General features: G+C 32.4%; 2 protein-coding genes across 2 annotated transcripts; both read right to left on the reverse strand.

Moving 5' to 3' along the window:
- Positions 1-1,127: 1,127 nt before the first annotated feature.
- LOC125212543 (serine acetyltransferase 1, chloroplastic-like) lies at positions 1,128-2,362 on the reverse strand. Its single transcript, XM_048112746.1, has one exon. The coding sequence runs from the start codon at positions 2,345-2,347 to the stop codon at positions 1,286-1,288; it is 1,062 nt and encodes a 353-aa protein (XP_047968703.1). The 5' UTR covers positions 2,348-2,362; the 3' UTR covers positions 1,128-1,285.
- Positions 2,363-8,525: 6,163 nt separating this feature from the next.
- Positions 8,526-11,907, reverse strand: LOC125212544 (30S ribosomal protein S10, chloroplastic-like). The gene is made up of 3 exons (XM_048112747.1): positions 11,660-11,907; positions 11,529-11,579; positions 8,526-8,987 (listed from the first exon to the last, which is right to left on the reverse strand). Exons 1-3 carry the CDS (start codon positions 11,840-11,842, stop codon positions 8,676-8,678), a joined length of 546 nt encoding a protein of 181 aa, XP_047968704.1. The 5' UTR covers positions 11,843-11,907; the 3' UTR covers positions 8,526-8,675.
- Positions 11,908-18,446: the final 6,539 nt, after the last annotated feature.

An 18,446-nucleotide genomic window follows, 5' to 3' on the forward strand; every position in this document is an offset into this window, starting at 1 on the left:
AGTATTAATTTTTGGTCTCTCTTCTCTTTTTACTTTTATAGTATCAGAATTCTTTGCTAAATGGATAATTTGTACTCTCTCCGTCCTATAATAAATGTTACATTTTTTTTTAGTTTGTCCCATAAAAATACTTCTATCATATTTTTTTTAAGAAAAAATTCTCTCACATTAATATAAATATAATATTATTTTCTTTCTTTATCAACAACACACAATAACATCTCCTAAAATCATGTGATATTCCCTAAATTGTGTCATCTATTATTAGGATGGAGGGAGTATTTAATTGAATCACTTTTTTTGGCATAGAAATTAAAAGAGATGTTTAGGGAGTACTCCCTCCTTCCCGGATAATTCGGGTCACTTTGACCGGGCACGGGTTTTAAGAATTATAATGAAAAGTGGGTTGAAAAAGTTAGTGGAATGTGAGTCCTACCTTTATATATTAGTTTTATAATAAAATGTGAATATGAATGAGTTAGTGGAATATGAGGTCCACTACCGAAAATGGTAAAAGTGAAGTGGGACAAATTATATGGGACGGACCAAAATGAAAAATTTGGACGAATTATTTGGGACGGAGGGAATATGTGTTAGGTGGAAAAGGAATAAAGTAGAATAGAAAAAGAGAAAATAAAGTAAGTAAAAGTATTATTTTTTTATAAAAATAAAGATTTAGGAGTAGATAATTTATCTTGAAACTTTCTAAAATGTGATCAACAGCCGCACTCATATTTCACTTGCACCACTCAATGTAGCTCGAATTCTTGCTCCACTTGTCCCTCTTCATCTAACAACATAAATCTGTTACGACTGTTATTACATTGCTATGATCCAAAGAATTGATAAATGGGGAATGTACTATTAGATGATAAAAGAATAGAAATACTACTAAAATAGAGAAAAATGGTAAGCTTTTAACCACCTTTATGCCCCAAAGGCAACAGAGTTCATTCAGGTAGAAGAAGGATATGCTCTGCTCAGGGATGACATTTGTCAACTGGCTATCTTTCTTTCTCATTTCAACTTTGCTGCTACATTTACAAGAAAGACTTGATCATGGCCTGTCAAAATACCCCTCCCAATATGTGTTTGGATCACAAATTGATAGAGCATGAAAACAAAAGTCACAAAAACAGAGCCACTTAACTTCACATTCACATTCACAACAAAGGATTCAAGAATTGCATCTACGCCAATAGGAAAACTTAGGCTTTCTCTTACAAGCATAAAACCCCAAAACCCTCCCAAACCCAAACAACACAGACACACACACTATTACAAACTAAATCACATAATCCGACCAGTCAGAAATATGCGACGTCTGATCCATAGTGAAACTCGGCATCTTATCCATCTTAATCGGATTCTCCTTCCCACCAATCAACCTCGCCGGATTCCCCACCGCCGTCGTCCTCGCCGGCACCCGCTTCAGCACCACCGAGCCCGCCCCAATCTTAGCCCCGTCCTCAATCCTCACATTGCCAAGCACACAAGTCCCCGCCCCAATCAGCACCCCATCCCCAATCTTGGGGTGCCGGTCCCCGCACGCCTTCCCGGTCCCTCCCAGCGTCACGTTATGCAGTATCGACACATCATCCCCGATCACCGCCGTCTCCCCTATCACCACCCCGGTCGCGTGATCCAGCAGTATCCCCCGCCCGATCCTCGCCCCCGGGTGGATATCCACCGCGAAAACCTCCGACACTCTGCTCTGAATCAACAGCGCCAGGATTTTCCGGCCCTTCATCCAGAGGTTGTGGGCGACCCTGTGAGCTTGGCAGGCTAGGAAGCCCTTGAAGTTTAAGAAGCAGTGGACGTAGGCGATGCAGGCGGGGTCTCTCTCCTTCACCGCCAGCAAATCGTAGCAGACCGCGGGCAGGATGTCGTGATCATCTCTCAAAACCCCGGAGAAGAGATCGTAGAGAGTGGCGACGGGGAGGGTGGGGTCGCTCAATTTGATGGAGATGTGATTGGCAAGAGCGCTGGCCATGGAGTCATGGGATAGGATTAAGGTGGAGTAGTAGTTTGACAAGATGGGCTCTTGAGCGATGATGGCCCTGGCCTCGTCCTCTATCCGCAGCCACAAATCCGGGGCTGGATTGGTATCGACATCGGGGAGAGTACTAGTGAGGTGGGGGAATTTGAGGTAATCGGGGAAGAGGAGGTCGTCGTCGAATTTGGGGGAAGGGGTTTGGGTTGTGGAGGAGTGGAGGCATGTTGGTGGCATGGGGGAAGGGGAGTGGAGGAAGGGGAAGGGGTGCTGGAGAAGGGAGGGTGGTGCAGCGAAATTTGTGGACATGGAAGGGATTGGGAGGAGTGAATTTGTAGATAGGGAGGGAGACATTTAAATTAGAAAATGGTGATGCTTTGTTCAACAGAGTTATATAAAAATTAATACAGATGATTCAGATGCCTTGTCTCTCTGTCCAACCCCAAACTCGGTTCAATTTTAGTCCTGCCTCTATTCAGCATATTGCTGGATTATCTCTAATATCGTATCGTAAATTGTTTCGAACCATATGACAAGTTGTTTGCATACATATCATAGATTGCTTGCATATATTGTCATTTTAACTATGGTACTTTAATTTCGTATCACATTATTTGGAGTCATATGCCGAGTTGTTTGCCTATTCATCACAGATTGCTTGTCTAGGTTATCGTTTTAACTACGGTGACATCATATTACACTCCATGATGATATGATTGTCATTTTAACTGTGATGACATATATAACGTGTTGAACTGTCCTATGATGACATTGTTGCCTCACATATAAGGTAAGTATGATGTATACTATGGAATTGTTATTATTAAAAAATCAATTTCTTTTCTACTCATCGATCAGATTATCTATTACCAAAATTTTATATCTTGACCATAGAGGAAATATTCCATCGATCGAATTATCTATTACTAAAATTTTATATCTTGATCATAGAGAAAATATTCCATGGTCTTGGCATATCAAGTTGGCAATATGACTTGGTGTGACCAACTAATAGTTTTTCCCAACTGTAATTAATAACCATGTATAATATGGAAACAAAATACACCTAATATATGGAACATTTCCTTAATTTATTTGCCCTTATTTCTTTTATTAAAATTTTTTATGCACATAAATTTTATTTTATTATTTTTAATTTTTTATAGTATTCTATTGAAATATTAAATATTAGAATTAATTTATAAATATGCTAAGAAGTGTAATTATATATAATATTGAAACTAAATGCATCTAAAATACTTTTTGCATTTTTATACTTTTATTTATTTAACTAAATATTTTGATGCATTTTAAATTTATTTTTCAGTAAAAAATAAAATTAAAGTTTACTCCCACCTTTAATATTTTTCATTAACTTTTTATATGTTATTAAAAATTAAGATTAATTAATCAATATACTAAAAAAGTTCAAATTAGCACATTTTTTTCACTACTTCTATAGATTTTTATAAAATAAAAAATAAATTATCATTTTAGTATATCTTCCATATATTATATTAGGTGTATGTAGTTTCCATAATACACGTGGTTATTGTATTGATAGCACTTCTCAAAAATCAATTAGTTGACCACACAAAATCATATTACCAACTTGGTGCGTCGAGACCATGAAATATTTTCTCATGGACCATAATCTTCTTTACCTAAATTATAAATTTGTTAAACAAAATTCTTGATTCAGCATCAACTTGATTACTGAATTCCTACTGAATTATAACAATATATTAATCCACAACATCAAATTGACTTTTGGAATGAGAAATTAATTTGAAGATTTTTTAGTTCTAAGTCATGAAACTTATCTCAAGTTCAATTCTAAAGTGAATATATCATCTTTCTAATGATTGGTTGGAATGAAGACGTGATGCTGGTATAGATTCAACATCGGACCCCGCAAACACTTCCTCAATATTTTTATCTTTTTACAAATATTTTATATCATATAACATAACATATTAATTTATCTTGAAATTATCCTCACCGATCGACCACATGACTAAAGGTTTTGTCCCCTTCTGCCTTTCAATTAATCAGTCTATATAAATTTGAATAATCATAAAAATATAATCTGGATTTTAGTAACAATTACAGCCGACCAAAGCTTTAATGTTTTAAGGAAAAATGGTTTCGTTTTATTATTTTCATATTAATTAATGCAGATAATGATAAATATGTATATTATAAAATAATATAGAAAGTATAAATAATGGCAAAATTTTAATTACGTATGAAGTACCAGAACTTATTAGAAAATTACATAAGAAGTAGCTAACAAAAATGTAGCAGAAATCACATGTCAACAATATAATTGAGTGACAAAAATGCCGTTTTAGAGCCTGAGGGTATTTTGGTCCTAAAAAACATGATTCGTGATTATATTTAACGTTAAGGTCTTCTGGCGCTATTTTTTTTTTAGGGACCTGCAGTGTCACAAATGAAAACGTTAGGGAGTTTTGATGTAATTCACTCGATTTTATAAAGTTAAATAATTTCTTAAAATATGTGTCGATCAAATATGAAATATTTAATTATGGATGGAGGGAGTAACTGATTATGACAAATAATTGGCTTAGGTCGTATTTAGAACTAATTTTGTCTTAAACAGGTTTGATTAGTTCAAAAAAGAGACTTCTCAGTTCTACATGGCTATAGAAAGTTGGGCAAATTGCAGGAAATATAATAAGCCTTGGTTAAATTTTGATGGGTCCCCATATTTTTAAAACTATTCGAAAAATTTATGAAGTTTGAAATTGCTTGTAATTATTGATTATAAAAAAAATCCGCTCACCTAATGTAGTATGTTGTTGGTATTTTTCAATTTAATTTAAGTACTTAAGGAATATTAATAAGTGTCACTATCACGGTGATTAATATTGATTTATCATTTCATAATCTTGATTTTTTTTAATGTTATTTGAGTTTCCTACTAGTTCAATATAATTAATTTATTTTTACAAAAAGTATTAAATGTTCTGATTGACTTTATTTATTATACTGGAATAAATCTCAATTAGCTAAGTTTCTATACAATAAATACTTAATCAGAACATCTTTGAGAACAATATCAACTTTGACAAAGTCGAGATATGATTCTGTAAAGTAAGAATACTAGCCTCCTCGTATATTCATCACACTACTCAAAATAATGTGAATATTGCATTGTGAAAACCAACACATATTGACAAGTCAAAGTAGCATATAATCAACAACAATGTAATCTCAATGTTACTTATATAGATAAAGAAATAAATAATCACATAGAGTTTGTACTTGATTTAACCAACAATAAGTCCTTATCTCAACGTGATCCATTCAGTGCTATATCACGCTCACGTCATCAATCTTGTAAGATATGAAGTGACTTCAATTGACTTCAATGAGAATATTGATAACTTACTTCTACAAAGTACTCATTGAAAAATCTTTTCTAATCATGGGTCCGTTTAGTATACAATGTAGAAAGACTTGGGTTGTTTACTATTTCCCACAATTTAGTTAACAATAAGAAAAATAAGAAATTTATAATACAAGCAACTATAAGTATGTTTTTCCAGTATTCACTCATTCTCCATGTTAGGAAAAAAAAAATTCACCCTTAGTCGGTGGAGTCCAGTTGTGCCAAGTGAACTGCTCGCTGTGAGGAGACCTCTGCAATGGGTATCTCCCTTTCTCGTCTCAGCAAGACAAGTCCGAGCCATTTTGGTCCAGGCGTTATGGATGCTTTAGAGTAAAATAGAGAATTAGGTAAGATGATTATATGTTTTATTTTTTGTCATAATAGAAAATAACTCAAGTAAATTGAAACATAATAATGAAAAAGAATACGACTAAACCTATTGAAATAGAGAGAATATTATAGTTCAAGAAAATTTACCCAAGATCTTAGTTCCATTACATATTCTTAACTACTAATAAAATGAAATAAATGTTATGTACCGTTTTTTATGCACTCATTAAGTATATAATATATCTATTTCTTTAAATCTTGTGTCACATCTAGGTGTACATATGCTTTTTGATGAAAGGAATAGAAAATATTTAATAATTAATTTTTAAAAAATCTGAAGCACCCATCCCATGCTCTTGGACCTTGTGGCTGTGGTTTGTGGAACCTACAGTCCACTACATAGAAATTGTATGCGGCGCACCTTCACCGTTGGGCGTTGGCTCTCAAAACCTTTACAAAGTTCTCTCCCCACTTGCTCAGATTCTCTGTCGGGGCCCACTTTCCATGTCTTTTCTTAACCTCAAAAATCAAAATCACCTCTTCCTTCGTCATAAAATGCTTAATGTCTTTTGCTGTGATTATTCCCACTATTTAATTTGATGAGACTCTAATCTAGCACTGAGAAAAAGGTTTAATTTCACCACATCCCACCATTTAATTCGTCGCATTAAATGTATCTCATCCACTTTTCTCATTCTGGATTGGAGAAAGGTTGACACGAAATTTTTTTATTTTATACATTATGGTGACGTTCGGTTGTCATCACTAATAATCATGAGACTATCCATTTAGGATTATTTTAGTTGGAGGGGGAGGCTATGATTAATTATCATGAAACTATCCATCTAGGATTAAGTTAAGGGGGTCAATCTTATGAACCAAACATGATACATGTTTAATCATGACATTTAGTCTTGCCAACTCTAAACACCGTCTTAATGGAGTACCAAATAAGTATAATTTGTAATCCACAAATTAAAAGATTGCGTTAAAATTGAATACCATTAATCCAAAACAATAAAGCTATGCAACCAAATTTTGTACAACCAAAAATTGATTTATTTGAGAAAAAATGTAATTTATTTATACAATTAATTAAAAAGTTAGACATATTTATAGTATAGGGATCACGCATAATATTATGGTATCTATGTATAATTTTTTAAATTTTTTTGAATCATAAAATATAATTAATGCATATTTTAATTCAAATTTGAAAAATAATAGAGAAATAATTCAAATATAAAAATAAGAAATTGAAAATGAGACCAAAAACTAATAAAGTGTTTTAATTTGTTAACTATTTATATTTATTATTTTAATATTTAATTAACACATCGAAGTTCCTAATATAATCTTGTTTTGGTTGTACAAAATTTGGTTGTTTATCATTACTCAATCCAAAATTTACTTTTCCGATTTGTGATCCATGTAATCCAAAATTTACTTTTCCGATTTGTGATCCAAATCTACCGTGACCGATGGGAATGTGACATTTGCGGATGGCCTTTTGAGTAAACATCACTGTCACTTTCACCCACTAGAGGTAGAATAGAAGAAGAGGTGACCATTGAAATTGTTGAGAAGCCAATACGAATTTGTCACCATTACATTGTTTAATTTAATGATGTTGAAGCATAATTCCTCGAAATCACTTTCATTTTGCGTTATTTTACAGCCATAATATTTATGTGTGGGTCCCTAAGTCCTGAGGTGGTAACTAAACTTGGATCATTAATTGATACCCCCTAATATAATCTATTAAGAGTGAACTACATAAACGTTACTTGATCTTTCATTTTCGCACATAAATAGTATCTAATCTTTATTTTATATCGTTTTTAGTTCCTCATGACAAAAATAACTCTGGGTACTAAATATGTGATTTTTTTGTTATGAAGGATTTTTTCGGAAATTTAAATTAAATAGAACCAAATATGTGATTTTTTTTTCTTCCTTTCTTATTTCTTTTTTTCTTCTTTAGTTTATTCTTCTTTCTTTTTAGTATTTTATCTTCCTTTCTTCTTTCTTTTTTTTTTTCCTTAGTTTATGTTTCCTCTTTTTTCTTGTCTCTTCTTTTTCTTTTTCCTTTTTAGTGTTTTATACATACATTTAATTGCATTCATAATATAAATCAACTCTTTATCATTATGAATACAATTCACAATTTTAAATTTTGATTAAGACTATATTGATTAGTTATTAATTTAATATAAAATAATTATTATTATTTATTAATTACTACTAGTTTTTACTATTATAACAATAATATTATTATAATAATTAAATTTAATTATAACTATAATTATAATTAAATATATTTAAATGATATTAAAAAATAAATTAATTATAAATTTATAATATCAAAATAATAATATTAATATTGATTAATAATAATAATATAAAGAGTGAAAAGAATGAGAGAATGTATTGTAATATCACTTTTGGTACTAGTTTTGTCAATGCCCAAAATACCCTTATGACACAAATGTAAAAAAGAATTTGTTTAGAGGGTGTTTTGGGGTGAAAATTGCATCAGGTACCAAAAATGTGATTAATAGGTACCAAAAACGATATAAAATAAAAATCAGGAACTATTTATGTGCGAAAGTGAAAGATCAGGTACCGTTTATGTAGTTCACTCATCTATTAATCCGGTGGTTACAAGACTACAAGCAACTTATTCAATCCAGATTCTACTTTCTTAACATGAAAGAGTTTCAAATGGCAAAATGAGTATGTCACAACCAAAGGCAGAATCTAAATTATTGGTTGAACATTATATACTACTAATAATAAAGAGATGCCATAGATTTCAACTATCACACAACAAAATGCAGCGTTTTGTCTGCCAGAATTCAGCTTCAGACTTACAAAGGCAATAAATATCATGTCTACAAAGAAATCACATTTCATTTCACATCACCACCATATCTAGAGCTTAACCTCCACGTCAACGCCCGCAGGCAAGTCGAGCTGCATCAACGAGTCAATTGTTTGTGCAGTTGGGTAAAGGATGTCAATGAGTCGTTGATGAGTTCTAATTTCAAAATGAAACCTCGCGTCTTTGTGCACATGAGGAGATTTCAGAACACAGTACACTCTTCTCTTCGTGGGTAGAGGCACTGGACCCATGGTCTTTGCATTGGTTGTCCTTGCAGCTTCCATTATCTGCTTGCAGGAGTCTTCGATCAGGGGCACCCAGTATGATCTCAGTTTGATTCTAATCTTCTGCTTAGGGGCAACCTGACACAAAAATACCCTCTTAGTACTTGACCAGTTGGGGGCCACCAAACCTCAACCTGAACAGGTAAAGTTCCCCAGTTGAGTATCGCATGTTGGTTGGGGAAATACGAGAATGCAATAAAGGACATAAGCTATGCAGTATTTGATACAGTTTATCATCAGGCAAAGAAGGCTGTGAATAAGAGAAAAGGGAGGACAGCAGATCAGTTATTGGAAGCATCATATTTTATTTTTAAGAAATTTTCAGTTATTTAGTTTGAATAAGACTCCATATGAGCCATATTTTTATTGCAAGGATGTTATTAGTTAGGGAAAGAAAAATAAGATTGTAATACGGTATAATTATTTAGGCAGGTCAATAACATGGAATTAGTAGGTGTTTCTTCAATTTTTGTGATATTAAAAGTCACTTTCATGCTTGCTGTTTCCTTCACAAAAGAATCTTGGTGATCCATTGACTTAATCACTATCAGTTTACAAGGGATGGTTTCAATGTATTACATGTTTTTAGGGGTCTCTGAAATCATAGTTATACATCTAAAACTGACCACTGAATGTTCTCACACTAAAAGAGGAATATTGTCAGTGCATCAATCCCCCGAATCTTCAGACCCAAGAACAGATCCCTAATGTGAAAAAGGGATCATCATAAATGAATTCGAAGGATTAGAATCCAAACCTTCACGTGAGATATAGACTATATTGTGCCAGAGTAATCATTACTACTTTGGCTTATATCTCCTTTATGGAGAATGATTTTATTGAAAAACTAGAAATCTATAGTTATGCATAACTGCAGAGGTGTTAATACACAGGGTACATTGGTTAGATTCTAAGAAGATGTGCCTCTATCAAGAAGTTAAATTATATTGACTGATAACATAGACAGGACCACTTTTTGTGTTTAATTTTCCAATATTTCGAATGGAAATGGAAGAGTTAGCATTTAAACTTATTCTTATTTGTCAGAAGCAACTCATACGATATAAGGATAATCTTATAAATTAATCCCTATATCTAACAAGATAAGAGCACATCAAATTTCTGCTAAACGTGAGGAGAAATATAGTATACCATGTCTACAATATCCAATGTGGTCTAAATATTTCAAGATGGAGAGCCACTGATAAGAGTACTTGAACCAGAAGGTTGAGTTTTGACTTATCACCATAATTTCATGAAGGAGCAGATATTTATGTTTATAACCTGAAGAATTTGCAAGTTAATACAATATGTGCCTAATGATGGCTTATTTTTAGTATCAATACAATTTAAATTGTTTATATTATAGTAGTAGTTTACTTTCAACAGAAACATATGTAAAAATCAGCACCATCTAGCTTATAGGTAGCAAGCAGAAGAAGTCTTGTCAAAAGTATCCAAAATCAAGTGTACGCGTAAGGATGGAAACCTACTCAAGTATGAAATAACTACCCTGATTCTTTCGTCCAAACAATTAAGTCAGCTTCATGTCTTAAGAGAATATATACTGGAGTTGCAGGAGAAAGGAAATGGTATCAAGGCTTAGCAACTTGTATGTGGCTTTTCCAGCCTTTTGAAGTATCTAACCGAGTGATTAAATAGCCTCAGTCCCATAAAATGCTTGAAGAAAGATTCAGCTATTCACCAAAACCCTGTATCTGACCATGTGCATGCACATATGAATCCAACTCCTCCACTTATCACATAAACAACGAACGACCCAATACATTGTAGAAATTTATCCTTCAGAAAGTGTCTTATACTTAATTCAGAGTAGGTATCTTCTCAATCATAATTTTCATCCATGCACCGATAAATATCCAGTTTTTAAATCTCCTTCCAACACTTCATCTCCTTGTCTCTCTTATATTTATTACTCTAACCGTGTTTACCATTGATTCACTATTACCATGACTAGAGTCTTAATAAAAATTACTATAATGTCAAAATTAAACCTGAAATACATAAACTGATTCAAAGAAAGAATACAACTCAAAGTAAAAGTGTCAAACTTCAGAAATACTACAATAACCTGCTTCTTCCACTATTTTCACAACTTCTCCTGCCCCGGGTTCATTTTTAATCAGTGTTGAAAGACTTGAACCACGTGAAAATCCAGAAACAACTTACTTTCAGTCCTACCGTTCTTTTAAATGGCAAAATTTCACAACCAGCAGATAAAAAAACTTATCCCCATCCACTAAGCCAAATAGAAGCAGCTTAAGAAGATTTCTTCATTTCACAAACTAGTCCTTAAATTAAAGAAACCATATGAAAAGTCTGAAAATTAACTAGAGAGAAAAGCAGCATGCGATATCTGAAACATCTAATCAAACGAGACATATCAGCATTAACCACGGATAACACCGATCAATCTCGAGATTTCACATTCATATCAAGGAAACAAAACTGTTACATCTACAGAAGGCAAAAAAAAAAAAAAAAAAAAATCAACAGCAACCAATTGACGAAATGACAAATATAAAATGCTACTTTTCATCTCTAAATCGAATAATAAGAGACTGTATTAGTAAAGCTACAAAGAGGACATGAGAATACCTTATCCGAATCTGCACCCACGCTCAATGCTGAAGCCGAAGGAGCCTCATCCTAACACCCACGAAAAACAAAGCATTTCACAAAAAACGAAAACAAATTGACAATAAATTTCAAAGTCTGTAGAAGACAACCTCGGCAGCGGCACTGGATTCCAAGACTTCAGGAGCAGCCATAACTCGCGAAGAAGTGATTCGAGAAGGCTTCAACGCCATAAACTTCGAGGGGTTCGAACAGTAGAACGAAACTTGCGGTCTGGAGGAAATAATTGAAGAATTGCAGACAGGAATAGCTAAAGTCGAAGAAATTGAAGCCATTTTCGAATTCTGAAGAGCTCTATCCCTCTGGATATCTGCAGAAATTTCTTTATCCAAAACTTGGGATTTCTTATTCAATTTTATTTACTCTCTATTTTTTATAATTATTTTTATGCATTGGGCTGATTAATTTTGGGCTTACACACTACTATGGGCTATACCAAATCTGGTAAAATGTGAATTAGATAGGCCTTATTGTTCGACGATTTGGGCTGTTTAATTTTGGACTTATACACTACTATGGGCTTAAAACATGTACTACTACTACTAATAACATTGAAATACACTAGAGATTTTCCATAAGACTAGTATATCCCCTGCCTCAGAAAATTCGTAGTAAATCATATAATTCGTGCGAGATATGAATAAAGGAAATTATTTAACACACTTTGTGCCCAAAAGTTTTGTACCAACTTAATTGGGACAAAGAGAGTACAATATTTAAGAATACAATATTTAAGAATACTTATTTTCTTATAAATTTATAAGAAAAACATACTCTCTCTAGTTAAGACTAAGAAGATTATTTTAAGATTTCATACCAAAAAATTATGTACCAACTTAGTTTGTACAAACAGAGTACAATAATTAAGAGAATCTAAAGTGTTAGTGCATTCCCCAGCGCGTGGCGCAGCTGACGACATTCGTAGTTAATTACGTATTCATTTAATTACAATTGTAATTAGTTACTGAGTTGTCAACGGAGAATGCATATGTATAAAATATTGAATACAATTTTAAATATTTATGTATATCCCTATAATTATGCTTGGTTTTCGATCAAAAAAAAATCTAAATTATCCCTATTAAAAATATGAGATGCACTTCATTATTGCGTATAATCTTAATATATTATTTAACAACCCAAGTGCAAATGAAAGTAAATCTTATGAGTAATAATTGTGAAAATTTAGAGGTAATATTGTATTTCCTTATCCATTCTCCCTCGGCCACTAAATCAATACAATTTTAACTCTTCATTAATTATTTTCTTAAATACACTACAAAGAATTCAAATCCTTTTAACCTACCAATCTATAAAGGCAATAATCAACTTATACTAAAATCAAACAAAATACTTTAGCAATAACACATCTTTCAAGTTATATTACCCTATTAATAATTCCTCATAGAATTAAAACCATGATTCACAACTTTGCACATTAACGAAAGAAATAAATAAACACTACTCGCTCCGTCCCGGCTAAGATGACACATTCCTTAGCCGGCACGGGATTTTATGAGTTGTTGGTTAATGTGTTTAATTGGAGAGAGAAAAGATGGGTGCGAGTATTAAAATAGAGAGAGAAAGAAAGATAAATATTTTAATAGGGGTGAGAAAAAGTGGTTGGGTGTATTAATTGGAGAGAGAAAATTTCCAAAAAAGGAAATGTGTCATCTTAGTTGGGACAAACTAAAAAGGAAAACATGTCATCTTAAGTGGGACGAAGGGAGTACAATATAACGATCTAAGAATAAAAATCAAAAGCAGAAACCTAGCTTCAATAGATATGCAAATCATAATATACAAACACCAATAACATAATATCAGTTTAACAAATACATTTATCATCAACAGAAAACAAAAAAAATGCAGATATATATTAAACATTAAATATCGACAAATAAATCCTATTATCTAAAACAAATTATAATAACCATATTGCATGTACTCATATTTTATTGCATAGATTAAAGCACAACATATTAACAATTATAGGAATCTCAGCAAAGGTAAAATAATACGATATCATTGTATAATGCAATTATAAATTATAGGTAACAAATTAGTAAATAAAATCCAAACAAACTTCGAACTAATTTAAAAAGTAATCTAGCATGCATTATCCTTTTTGACTATTATAAAAACTAATTTAAAAAGTAATACGGCATGCATTATGTGTATATACGTGTAGTTTATAAAATTCTACGTTTATCAATCACTTTTCTTTGTTTTCACTCAGAAACAATTATACATACAGATGTGAAACACAAGTTGAAGCATAATGTTATTGCACATATACTACACGTCTATTAGTCACTTTTAGGATTATTTTCCTTATATATCTATATAATAAAATGGAGTACTATATTATTTCCTCTTATTAAATTTACAAGAATGATGGCATTAATTTATAGTATTTTATTATGTACTTGAAAAGTTGAAATAAATAAAGATACCATCTCATCGTATCTTTTAATGTTAGTAATATTAATTAGTGATAAATTTAGTTGTAATTTAATATATACTTCCAAAACCTATAGAATATTAATATACTCCATGTATACTTCCAAAAACTATAGATTATTAATATGCTCCAAAATTATTATTACTAATTTTCATCTTTTTTAGCACCAATTGTGTATTTTCAATTTCATATTTCAATTACTGTAAGTTATGTTGTTTATTTTAAACAATTTTAGTCTATCATTTATCGTGCTTTTTATCAATTTTTAGTGTGCAATAATAAATTTATCATGTAATTTTTTATTATAAAATTTAACAAAAATAAATATATAATGGTGTGGTTGGATAGTCACTAATAAATTACAAAAAAATTATAGTTGAGTTTGTTGAATATTGAGCATATCTTAAAATATTATAATTTATTATTTTAGGTTCTCTTATGCATATATGATGCAAAAAGTAAATTTCCCATTGATTGATTTAAACTCAATCAAAGATAATAAAAAAGTCCAAAAGTTACATAAATTATATAGCTTCTCTAAGAAATTTTGCACACAAAATCTTAATAAAGTGCAAATGTATACTATGAGTCAATCTTTGTATGGTTTTTTAAAATATGAGATAAAAATACACTATTGATTAATGACATAAGAAAATATTTTCTTCCAAATTGATAACAAAATTTTATATAATCCATATATCAATATGTTGTACGATTCTTTCTTTGCACAAATGAAAGGAAAAGTTGAATTAGCAATTTATGATATTGGAATAGGAATAGCCGTTATAGCCTCTACAGTGTGAATTGGGAATATGAGAATGTATTGAGAATAGAGAAATTTTTTGGAATATGCATCATATGGATAAAGCACCATTATACTTTGTATAATGCACATACAAAACATGAATGAGTGTTATTGATGTGATTATCAATCAATAAATCAATGTACCAAATGGCATAATCTCATAGGTTGATAAATATTTTTTTAAAAAAAATTATATATCTTTTATCTATTATATTAAGTAATTATATAAATTATACCAAAATTTTCAAATTTTCATCCTCTATAAATATAGACCGCATTTGCTATATTTATTTTATCAGAGAAAAATATCATCTTTTCTTCTCATATAATCCCTCTTCTTTGGTTGTAGTCTTCTTTGTTTTTACTATGAATGGTGGTGAGAGTAATATATTATATGATTCTCAAAATTACTACTATTACTAATTTCCATCTTATATTTTGAGCACCAATTGTGTATTTTTCAATTTTATATTTCAATTACTGTAATTTATATTGTTTATTTGTTTATTTTATACAACTTTAGTCTATCATTTGTTGTGTTTTTTTTATCAATTTTTAGTATGCAATAATAAATATTTCATCTAATAATATTATTATAAAAATAAGTATATAATTGTGTGGTTGGATAATCACAGATAAATCAATCATAAAAAAAAAAGTATAGTTGAGTTGGTTGAATATTGAGCATATCTTAAAATATAATAATTTATTATTTGGGTTCTTTTATACATATATGATGCAAAAATTAAATTGTCCATTGTACAAAACAAAAGCTTAAAATTATAATTATCACTTTAAATGTAATTCTAAAATATTATACTATTATGGACATTTCTTTACGTGGAAAGATTAAAAATATAAATAATCACTTTAAATGTATATTGTTAAAATATACTTATCAATTATATCAACTAAATATCCATATTTTATTGAAAAATGATAAACCAAGGGCCGATGTAATCTGTACATCTATATCTATATTCATACATATATAAATGTGAAGTTGTAAGAATTTTTATTTTCCCGCTCAGATTCATGAATTTTTTTGAGTATATTGTATACATCTTTTAGAATGTATTATATAAATTTATGTAAGATGCATGACTTGATAGATTGTCATTGAATAAAACACCATTATACATTGCATAATACACATACAAAACTTGAATGAGTTTTATTGTGGTGATTAATAAGATACTACTCCATAAACCAATGGTCAATAAATAAATCAAATGACACAATCTCATTGGTTTATAAATTTTTTTAAAAAAAAGTTATATATCTTTTATCTACTATATTAAGTAATTATAAAAATTATACCAAAATTTACAATTTTTCATCCTCTATAAGTAGAGACCGCATTTGCTATATTTTTTTATCATAAAAAATATCATCTTTTTCTCTCATATAATCCTTCTTCTTTGGTTGTAGTCTTCTTTGTTGTTCACTTGAATGGTGATGAGAGTAACATATTCTCCGATTCTCAAAATTACTATTACTAATTTTCATCTTATGTTTTGAGCACCAATTATGTATTTCATATTTCAATTACTGTAATTTATGTTGTTTATTTGCTTATTTTATACAACTTTAGTCTATCATATATTGTGTTTTTTATCAATTTTTATTATGCAATGTATAATATTTCATGTTATAATATTATTATAAAAAAATTAATAAAAATAAATATATAATGGTGTGGTCGGATAGTCATTGATAAATCAACAAAAAAGGTATAGTTGAGTTGGATGAATATTAAGCATATCTTAAAATATCATAATTTATTATTTTTAATTCTTTTATACATATATGATGCAAAAGGTAAATTGTACAAAACAAAAAGCTTGATTTATTGACTGATTCACAATCAGTCAAAGATAATAGTAAAAAGGCTCAAAAGTCACATCCCACATGATCATAACACTCAAGTTGTTTGCTACAATCTTAAGTTCGCCCAGAGTGATCTCTAAGTTCGAGCAAGTACGAGAAATCTCTATACATCCTCCTACTGGGGAAACTACTTCCATTCTATGTTCTGACTCCTTAGTAGCGAGTTTCAAAGTAGTCACGCAATTTGCAGAGATAAACGAATGCGAAGCACCGGTATCAAACAGAAGCATAACAGGGGTATTGAAGATCTTACCCATGCCTGTCAAGTTTCCCTGGTTCACCTCTGGCTGCTTCTGCCTCATTGCATAAGCTCGAGCCTGTGATGGGAGTTTTGGCCTCTGCTGCTGATTCTTTGGCACCTGCTGTGGATTTGCTCCAGGTTGAACATTCATTGCGCGCAGTTGAGGGCGCTGAGCTGACGGGTGAGATTTTGCTCCCGTCCCTGAAGTCTTGTTTGGGCAGTATTTGGCAAAGTGCCCAGTCTTCCCGCAGTTGAAGCAACCATCAGTCCCTGACTTGCAAATGCCGCTGTGCAGTCTGTTGCATTTGGGGCATAAGTTGGACTTTGGGGTATTCCCCTTGAATGATCCAGGGGTAGTTTGATATCCGCCACCTTGTGGCTTGCTCGGTCCATATCCTCCCCGCTTAGGCTCAGATTGGGCCTGCGGTCCTTCCCATTTCCTCTTGTCCCTGAATGCTTGGGACTGAGCTGGGGGTGGAGCATGATTCACAGCTGACCCGGTTTTCTCTCCCGGCATAGCTGCCTCAATGTCCAATGCTCGTCCTAGAGCTTCAGTGTAGGACAGTCCTTCATGACTGGCCAGAGTCATCCTTATCTCGTACCTCAGACCGGTACAGAATTTCTCGGCCATCTTTTGGTCGGTGTCCACCTGATCTGGTGCGTACCGAGCCATCTCACAGAACATACAATCATAATCAGTCACTGACATCCGTCCTTGTTTCAGATGGTAGAATTCTACCTCCTTCTTCTTCCGGTAGCTCTTAGGGATGTACTTGCCATAGACCTCAGCTTTAAATTCCTCCCAAGTCATCTCCCTGAGCTGCTCCGGAGTCATGGTCTTCTTCCTTGCTTCCCACCAGAAGTCAGCAGGTCCAATCAGTTGAAAGGTCACGCAAGATAGACGCTCTCGGCCTGTGCAGTGCAGAAAGTTGAATATGCGCTCCAGTGCGCGTATCCAAGTTTCAGCAACAGTTGGGTCTCCTAACCCGTTGAACACTGGAGGATTCTGTCTCAGAAACATCTCTTCGACCCTACGGTCCTGTGGCTGGGGTGGTGGTGGGGGTGGTGAAGGCGGTGGAACAGGTGATGGGGGTGGTGTTACTTCATACCAATCTCCTTGTACTTCCTCCTCCAAGATAGGGAGTTCTCTTCGGCCTCGACCTCGGCCTCTCCCACGTCCTCGGCCTCGTGGCCCATCAGCTCTCCTTGGAGGCATCCTAATTGTTGGCGCAGTTACTCGTTAAGTACTATCAAAATTTTGAGGGCAAAACATAACAGCTGAATCATAGAAGCGAACACAACTTTTCCAAGATAACTGATTTTCCATAAAAACCATCAGATCAGTACATCGTCAAAGGGATAAAAGAGTCTGCCTCGAAAGGACTTTTTACAAAAGATGAATCCTAAAACGTACACCCAAGTACGTATTGTGAAGTCCCGATACTGCGGAACATCACTAAAGTACTTAGCCACTGCCCT

This window comes from Salvia hispanica, chromosome 3 (assembly GCF_023119035.1).
Source record: "Salvia hispanica cultivar TCC Black 2014 chromosome 3, UniMelb_Shisp_WGS_1.0, whole genome shotgun sequence".
In the NCBI taxonomy this organism is placed as follows: domain Eukaryota; kingdom Viridiplantae; phylum Streptophyta; class Magnoliopsida; order Lamiales; family Lamiaceae; genus Salvia; species Salvia hispanica.

Coding starts and splice junctions, on each gene's coding strand:
- LOC125212543 (XM_048112746.1), bottom strand. CDS start 2,347: ATGTCTCCCTCCCTATCTACAAATTCACTCCTCCCAATCCCTTCCATG.
- LOC125212544 (XM_048112747.1), bottom strand. CDS start 11,842: ATGGCTTCAATTTCTTCGACTTTAGCTATTCCTGTCTGCAATTCTTCA. Junction 11,580..11,659: donor AATCCAGTGCCGCTGCCGAG/GTTGTCTTCTAC, acceptor CGTGGGTGTTAG/GATGAGGCTCCTTCGGCTTC. Junction 8,988..11,528: donor TGGGTGCAGATTCGGATAAG/GTATTCTCATGT, acceptor TTTTTGTGTCAG/GTTGCCCCTAAGCAGAAGAT.